Below are 9,151 nucleotides of genomic sequence, written 5' to 3' on the forward strand. Positions count from 1 at the left end.
TTCTCCAAAACTGGTTAATTTTTACTACCTCTCCACTCCTTATTTTGATATTGCAAGTTTCTTCAATCAGGTAAATTTAGACTAAACAAATTTGATGGACGAAGTATTAACGGTGTGTTTGGTAACGTTTACGTTTTCAGTTTATATTTACAAAAATTTTATAAACTGGTTTTTGTTTATTTTTTGTTTATTTTTAGAAAAACATAAACTACAAACGCGTTTGGTAATTGACAAAATATTTAAAAAAATTTAAAATATAAAAAAGAGTGAGAAATGGCGAGTGGTGGCAAGTGGCGGCGGAAGACGGTGGTGGAAAGTGGTGACGGTGGGTGGTGGGTAGTTGGTGGTGGTGGGTGGGTGGGTGATGGTGGCGGGTGGTAGCGAGTGGGTGGTGGTGGTGGTGGCGGGTGGTGGCGGGTAGGCGGCGGATGGTGGTGGTGAGTGGATGGGTGACGATGGCGGGTAGTGGTGGTGGTGGCAGGTGGGTGGCAGATGGCGGGTGGTGGCGGGTAGGTGGTGGTGGTGGTGGGTGGGTGAGTGGGTGACGGTGGCGAGTGGTAGGTGGTGGTGGCGACGAGTGGCGGGTGATGGTGGCAGGTAGGTGGGTGGTGAGTGATGTGAGTGATGGTGGTGGTGGTGGTGGTGGGTGGTGGGTGGTGGTGGCGGGTGAGTGGCAGGTGGCTGGTGGTGGCAGGTGGTGGATAGTGGTGGCAGGTGGGGGCAGGTGGGTGGTGAGTGGTGGTGACAAGTAGGTGGTGGTGGCGGGCGGTGGATAGTAGTGGCAAGTGGTGGGTGGTGGCGAGTGGATGGCAGGTGGGTGGTGGGTAGTAGTGGTGGTGGTGGTGGTGGTGGTGGTGGTAGTGGTGGGGGTGGGTGGTGGGTGGTGGTGGCGAAAGACGGAGGTGGAAAATGGTCGTGGGTGGTGGCTAGTGTTGGGTGGTAAAAAAAAAAAAAACTGAAAACTCAAAATGGAAACACATTTTTTGTGTTTTCATTTTTTGGCCAAATTTATAAACTGAGACCACTGATTTATAAATCAAAAATTTTACCAAACAAGTTTTTATTTGAGTTTTTTAAATTTTTGTAAATATAAACAGAAAACTGAAAACGTAAGTGTTACCAAACGACACCTAAACTTTTGGTATTCATATTCATACCAACTCTGCATCATTACACAGGACCACCCTCTTCCCTCCAAATTAGCCTTAGATTCAAGCAATGTGAACCTTTTTTGTTCAAAATTTCAAAAACCTCTTCCCAGCCATTGCATTTCATGCTTAATCTGGGAACAAATCTGTTAAATAGATCCTCAAAATGGAGAAATTTTTTAGTGTTGGGAGGGTAGATGCCACGTGGGATAAAAACCATTACATATATATCTGTTATACAAAACATATTATTGCTCCTATCTGGTTATTAATAGATTATTTGAAATCAAGTAGTGAGTGTGAATAATGAGATCAGCAATGTTAGGTATCATGAAAAATCTTTCATGAAAATAATCATGAAAGTTTTGTGACTTTTGGATTACACTCAGAATAAAGCACCACACACTAATCAAGGTAATCCAAGGATCATAATTTTTTCATGATCATTTTCATGACAAAATTTTCATGATCTCTAACTTTTCCCTAAGAGAAAAGATAGGGATCATGAAAAAACTTTCATGAAACTGATCATGAAAAATTTATGACCCTTAGATTACCTTGATTAGTGTGTGGTGTTTTATTTTAAGTGTAATTCAAAGGTCATAAATATTTTATGATCATTTTCATGAAAATTTTTTCATGATACCTAACATTGCTCTTTCCCTAATGCGATTTCACTATCACATATGTGTCTCCCATACACAATCCTTATGTAGGAAATTTCCGGTCCAGTATCCAAACACCCCACAGCCACATGGAGATGTTATCAAACACCAACGAAATGACAAAAGCAACGCGTTTACGAGTATTCCCTGCAATTATACCGCTCTTTAATTACTTTCCACTCGTCCTAATCCACTTGAGCAAGGATCCTCTAAAGTGATTTTTTTTTAAAATTTTTTAGAGTGCTATATTGTGTGGTTGAGATTTATTGGTAAGTCACATCAGAAAAATTGATGTGACTTACCAGTAAATCTCAACCACACAATATAGCACTCTAAGAAACTTTAAAAAAATTTCACTCTAGAGGATCCTTGGTGAATCCACTTCCCCTTTGAATAGAGACATCGTCCTAATCCACTTCACCTTTGAAAAGAGACAATCTCTGCATGAAAGTTTCTCAATTCTCACACATTTCACCTTCACACCCAGCAGCAGAAGCACTAGCATTTCCATGTGAACCCACACACTTTCCACACTTTTGTGAAAATTCCCAGAAAACCTGTCTACTCTGTCATTTGTCACTCATGCCAGAGCCTACCACATCTCTCTCTCTCTCTCTCTCTCTCTCTCTCCATAAGAAAAATGTTCTCTCCTCTGTAGCAAAAAAAGGGTGAACAATGGCTTCGCAGAGGTCAACAACACTTGTTGCTCCGCTCTTCTTATTTGTGGTTAGTTGTGTCTCTGTTGTGAGTTGTACTCAAAGAGACGTCACCGTTTTACTCCGGGTTAAAAACGACGGACTCGACGACCCGCATGGTCGACTTGGTGATTGGGTCGAGACGACTCATAATGCTCCCTGCAACTGGACCGGGATTACCTGCGATCCGCACACTGGCGCAGTCATTGCGATTGACCTCTCCAGTCTCAACATCGCCGGCAGATTTCCGGCGGATTTTTGCCGTATTCCGACGCTCCGGTTCCTCAGTCTCGCGGACAACAATCTCAACGGTTCTCTCTCTTCGATCTCCATCTATTTCTGCTCTCACCTTCATTTCTTGAATCTGTCTTCCAACTATTTCGTCGGTGAATTGCCGGAGTTTGTGCCGGAGTTCGTCAACCTGACCACGCTCGATCTCAACTTGAACAACTTCACCGGCGATATTCCGGCAAGTTTCGGCAGGTTTCCGGTTCTCAAGGTGCTCAGGCTAGCGTATAACAATCTCAATGGCTCAATCCCTGAGTTCTTGACCAATCTCACTGAGTTGACACGGCTCGAGCTTGCTGGAAATCCTTTCAAGCCAGGTCCACTGCCTCTGGCAATCGGAAACCTGAGAAAACTTGAAAATATATGGATTCCAAGCGCTAGTCTCATCGGAAACATTCCAGACTCTATCGGAAATCTCGTTGCTCTTAAAAATCTCGATCTCTCCGTTAATCAACTCTCTGGTAAAATTCCCGATAGCATTGGTGGATTGCAAAATGTACAACAAATTGAGCTATATCAAAACCAATTATCAGGTGAATTGCCTATTACTTTATCGAATTTGACTTCACTGCTCCAACTTGACGTTTCTCAGAACAATCTAACCGGAAAATTGCCGGAGGGTATCGCCGGTATGCCTCTCGCGGTACTCAATCTCAATGACAACAGTTTCGAAGGCGAAATTCCAGAAACCCTAGCTTCAAACCCTAATCTGTCGCAATTGAAACTCTTCAACAACAGATTTTCTGGTACATTGCCTGTGAATTTAGGCCGAAACTCCGATCTTAATGATATTGATGTCTCTGGTAACGAACTTGAAGGTTCATTGCCTCCGAATCTTTGTTACAGAAAGAAACTTCAACGACTACTCACTTTCGACAACAATTTCTCAGGTCCTATTCCCGATTCGTACAGTGATTGCAATACTCTTAATTACATACGTATCTACAATAACGAACTCTCTGGATCAGTACCTTTCTGGAATCTCTCAGAACTTCAATTCATTGAACTGAAAAACAATAAATTTGAAGGTTCGATTCCTCCTTCCATTTCCGATGCTCGAGGTTTAGCGAAAATATTGATCTCCGGCAACAGCTTCTCCGGCAGACTTCCATTGGAAATTTGCAAATTAGAAGAGCTTGTATTTGCCGATCTGAGTAGAAATCAATTTTTCGGCCAATTGCCTGGATGTATAACTGAATTGAATAAGTTACAGAAGTTGAAGCTACAAGAGAACAAGTTCACCGGTGAAATTCCAGCGAGCGTTGGTTCTTGGAAAGAGCTTACGGAGCTGAATTTTTCGAATAACAATTTCGACGGTGAAATTCCGAGCGAGCTTGGGAGTTTGTCGTCGTTAACGAACTTGAATCTAGAAGGAAACTCACTTTCCGGCGAGATTCCGGCGGAGTTGACGAATCTGAAACTCAACGTGTTCAATGTCTCCAACAACAAACTTGAAGGTGAAGTGCCAAGTGGTTTCAACACTGAGTTTTATCTTCAGAGCCTAATGGGTAACCCGGGTCTGTGCAGTCCGGATCTCAAACCACTCCCTCCATGCCCGAAATCCAAACCCAAACCCATTACCTTGTGTTTGATAGGAATTCTTGTGGCCTTGGTTTTGCTATTGATCGGGTCACTTATCTGGGTCCTCAAGATCAAAACTTTGAATCTACTTTTTAATAAGAGACATCATTCATTAGAAATAACCGCATTCCAACGGGTTGAGATTAATGAAGAAGGCGTGTTGGCTGCACTCACAAAGGAAAACCTAATTGGGTCAGGTGGATCGGGCCAGGTTTATAGAATGAAGCTCAAGAGCGGACAAATGGTGGCAGCTAAGAGGTTGTGGGGAGGTGGCAACCGATTAGTAGACTCAGAGGCAGTGTTCCGATCAGAGGTGGAGACATTGGGTAGAATCCGACATAGCAATGTTGTAAAACTGTTGTTGAGCTGTATCGGAGAGGATATTCAGATTTTGGTGTACGAGTACATGGAGAATGGGAGTTTAGGGGATGTATTGCACGGGGAGAGGGGTGGGGTGTTGTTAAATTGGCCTAAGAGGTTCTCAATCACAATTGGGGCAGCCCATGGGTTGGCCTATCTGCACCATGATTGTGTGCCACCTATTGTGCACCGAGATGTTAAGTCTAGCAACATTTTGTTGGATGAGGATTTTAACCCACGAGTCGCTGATTTCGGGTTGGCCAAGACGTTGCAACATGATCTGATGGAGGAAGGCGGTGGTGGAGTGATGTCACGTGTTGCCGGTTCTTGTGGCTACATTGCACCTGGTGAGTTTTTGCAGCATGGTCTTGTCTTTGATATTTGTGCTTATTCATTTTTTTTAAAGCATAGTTTAGATTTCAATAATATGATGTGTTAAATAATTAATTTCTTAATTAGGAATTGATACTCTATCCCGTTATCCCTAATCTTTTTCGAGTTGCATGATGTGTTAAATTAATTCTCTTTAATTAGGATTTAGCACATCTTATGGTGGAGATAATATTTAAAATAAAAAGTCATAAAAAGTAAAACTGACGATCTATGCAAAGGCAAAGAAAGTAGGATACATTGCGGGATGGAAAAAAAATTTTGAGTTGAGAGACAAGAAAAATGGTACAGCGGAGTATTTGATTGAAGGAAATGTGTTTTTTCAATTATTATAATGTCCAATGTATTGTATAATTATGCTTTCCACTTCCTTTTATCCTGTGAACAATTTAAAACTCAGAGTGTTGGTACTGATCGCAGAATATGCCTACACATTGAAAGTGAATGAGAAGAGTGATGTTTACAGTTTTGGCGTGGTGTTGTTGGAGCTCATAACCGGTAAGAGGCCAAACGATGACTCCTTGGGGGAGAACAAGGACATTGTGAAGTGGGTAACAGAGGTTGCACTATCATCTCCAGAAGAAGGAAAAGGCATAATAGGTTTGGGACAGCTTGTAGATCCGAGGATGGACCCATCAACAAGCAATTACGAAGAGATTGAGAAAGTCCTCAACGTTGCTCTACTTTGCACTTCTCCAATTCCCATGAACAGACCTTCCATGAGAAGGGTTGTTGAGTTGCTCAAACACCATACATTGGCTCATCAAAAGTGAGAAAATGTGCTGAGATTGTAGCAGCTGGTCGGCCTTTTTTTTGCTTCTTTTTGGGTGGCATCTAATTTTTTAATTTTTTGGGGGGGTGGTATAGTTGTGCCAATGTAGCATGTAAAAGCTCTTTTCAGTTAAGAGAGTAGCCAAGGCAAGCTTGAATAGATTAATGCTCTTGGCATATTATTTGCATTACAGTTAACGTCTTTTTATGAATTTAGTTAGTAATTAGTGATTATATATATATATATATATATAGGAAAAAGACCTAGACCTCCTTTTTCCCTCCCCTCTTGATCTGATTGGTCAAATTTTCTTTTCTTTTTTTTTTTGTTTTTTCTTTCTCCTCCAATCACCACCCGCCACGTGTGTGTGGGGTGGTGATTGGAAAAGGTCTCTATCAAAGCCCATATATATATATATATATATATATTCTTATTTAGTAGACATTCTTTGTCAATGTAATTGAGTACAAAAATATGATTATATAATTGAGCTTATTCTCTTGTCTGCATGAACTTACAAAAAATAGTAATATTGTTACATATGTTTATCTACTGAAGTTAAATATTTGAATTATGTTTGACAGTTATTTGTAATATAATTAAAAAAAACAAAACATTTATGATATGTCTCGATCTTGAATCTTCAAGCAATATTTATTTCAATATATGTGATAAAGTAACTAGCTAGAAATATAAATTTCATCTTATTGACTTTCATAGATGAAAATTATATGTTCCAACGTGTAATTGAAAATGTAAAATTATACAAGACAAATCTATGTAATAAAACATGATGGTTTTTGAAAATATGTAAAATGTACCAGAGATATATTTTGAATCAATGGTCAATATCAATCCTAAATATATGTGAATGGTTCAGGTATATTTTCTTCCCGCCCAAACATTAGCCTTCCCTTCCCACCTACCCACATCTCCTCCCAATCCCGTCCTTATCTCTCTCTTCCTCTCTGTTCTCATGTCTCCTCTCTATTCCCTCTTTATCTCTATCTCCCTCTTTGTTCTTCTTCTTTCACACCCTCCCTCTTGGCTTGCTCCTCTCAAACTCGGTTCGCACCCCCCCAACGCTACTCTCTAGTTCTCCAGCCCTCGATTTCTGCATCTCGAACTCGGCTCCCAAGGATTTCCAGCCCTCGATTTCTTCCTCTCCCCTTCTCTCTCTGTTTTTGTTTATGTTTTTTATTTGTTTCAGTGGCTTCAAGGTTCTGATAATCAAACTCGCACTTGCAACCCTCCCTTTCGCTGCTCTCGAACTCAGCTCACAAGGTAAGATTGCAGATTGTTTCAGTCTTTTTTCCCTTTCAGTGTTGTTGCCTCTCCCTTCTCTCTCTGTCAAGCTGTGATTGTTATAATCAAACAAGTTATTTTAGGGTTTTGTTTACAGGTCATTTAGTGTTTTTTTTTTTTTAAAAAAAAATCAATCTAATACATTTTAGTTCACTGGAAACTTCCACAGCTTCTGAGTTTGTGAATTTTTTTAAGTTTGTGAAACTCCCACAATTTTTTGAGTTTGTGAAATTTTTTTCAAATAACAGGGTTTGGTCAAAACCTCCCACTTGAGGGCATTGTTTTTTCCAGTGATACAGTGTTGATGTGATAAAATTGTCACTTGGCTGGTTCTGTTTTTTATTAAATAGAATGATCATTGTAATTTTTTCCCCAGTTAAATTTTTGGGCATTGTAAAAATTAACTCAACTAACTGGTTGGGGGCTGAGGTAAGGTTTTTACTGATCCCATAAGCTTGAAATATTGAATTCTCTTGATCTCATCTCATAGATTTTAGAAGATAATAAGCCTGAAGATATGCAGGTAAGGATGTCTAAAACCTACCTTTTTTCCTTTACGTCTTTTCATTTTTTGTGAGGTTCTTATTGAAGGTTTTCTTTGTTTACATTCTTTGCAGCCCATCCCCAATCAGAAGATCCACTGGAGATCTCTTTATGGTCTCCCTAACAGGTAAATCCCTCTATTTCTAACTAATTAAATTCTTTATTCTCTCAAGTCTTTTTATTGGCTGTTGTAAACTCCCACAGCTTCTGAGTTTGTGAAACTCCCACAATTGTTTGAGTTTGTGAAATCTTTTTCAGATGACATTGTATTTTCCATAATATAATCAAATCCAATTTTTTGACTTTCACTGGAAACTTCCACAACTTCTGAGTTTGTGAAATTTTTTAAGTTTGTGAAACTCTCACAATTTTTTTAGTTTGTCAAATTTTTTCAGATAACATTATATTTTCCAGTGATACAGGGTTTGGTCAAAATCTCCCACTTAAGGGCATTGTAAAAATTATATCTGATAACATTGCATTTTCCAATGATGCAGTGTTGATGTGATAAAATTGTCACTTGACTGGTTCTGTTTTATATTAAATTGTCACGACCCAAACCCGCCCCTATGGGTTTAGCACCATAACCGGCCAGTAATCCGAGATTACCGAAGGCTTGCTTAACAGTAAAACAGTAATACAGAGTACAGGGGCTGACAGAAGCCAAAACAGTAATTAAAAGATGTCCAATGAGCTGTGACAGTCTGTATGCAAAAAGACTTTTTTAAAACATATTCACATTCAGAACAAAACAGTACTATACATATATATACAAACATTCGGGTTAGGGACCAAATCCCTACCATAACAGTACAGTACAAGTCTATACAGTCTATACAATACAGAGACAGAAAGGGGGAAAATCTAAAACGCCCCAAAGCAGTCTTGGCTTGGCGGTACATGGAACCTCGCAGTGAGGTACAGTGGTTGGCTTGACAAAAAAGGAGTTTAACCCAACACTCCTAGCTCCGATCCAGTGCCTGGACACTTACATATATATATAAACAGAGAGCTAAAGCCCAGTGAATAACAGTTGTGTAAAGAGGTTAAGAATAAATGTCCTTTCAGTATTTAAGACAGTCGTTTAAACAGTATATCAATTATTCTATCATAGCAGTCATAAGTGGTACATCCCATAACAAACAGTACAGTAGGTCTTAACAGACCGAATAGTTAGTCGATGGCCATCATATCAGTAAACAGTAGTGGTTCCAACATGGGAACCAACAGAGATCTCTGTAACAGTAGCAGTAACAGTTCTGTAACAGTAAATTGCTATGGATGCCACGAATACAGTTCACAAATAGGACAAACATTCATTCAGTAAACAGGGTCATTTCATAAATCAGTACAGTCATTTGTTCAGAAAATAATCTTAATTGAACATATCTTTGCAACATTGTT

General features: G+C 39.8%; 1 protein-coding gene across 1 annotated transcript; it reads left to right on the top strand.

The window, feature by feature from the left end:
* The first annotated feature begins 2,177 nt into the window (after window positions 1-2,177).
* Window positions 2,178-6,091, top strand: LOC114289778 (LRR receptor-like serine/threonine-protein kinase HSL2). Its single transcript, XM_028233545.2, has 2 exons — window positions 2,178-5,084; window positions 5,548-6,091. Exons 1-2 carry the CDS (start codon window positions 2,489-2,491, stop codon window positions 5,898-5,900), a joined length of 2,949 nt encoding a protein of 982 aa, XP_028089346.2. The 5' UTR covers window positions 2,178-2,488; the 3' UTR covers window positions 5,901-6,091.
* The last annotated feature ends 3,060 nt before the right edge of the window (window positions 6,092-9,151 follow it).

The sequence above is a fragment of the Camellia sinensis genome, chromosome 1 (assembly GCF_055761805.1).
Source record: "Camellia sinensis isolate YWXY chromosome 1, ASM5576180v1, whole genome shotgun sequence".
NCBI lineage: Eukaryota > Viridiplantae > Streptophyta > Magnoliopsida > Ericales > Theaceae > Camellia > Camellia sinensis.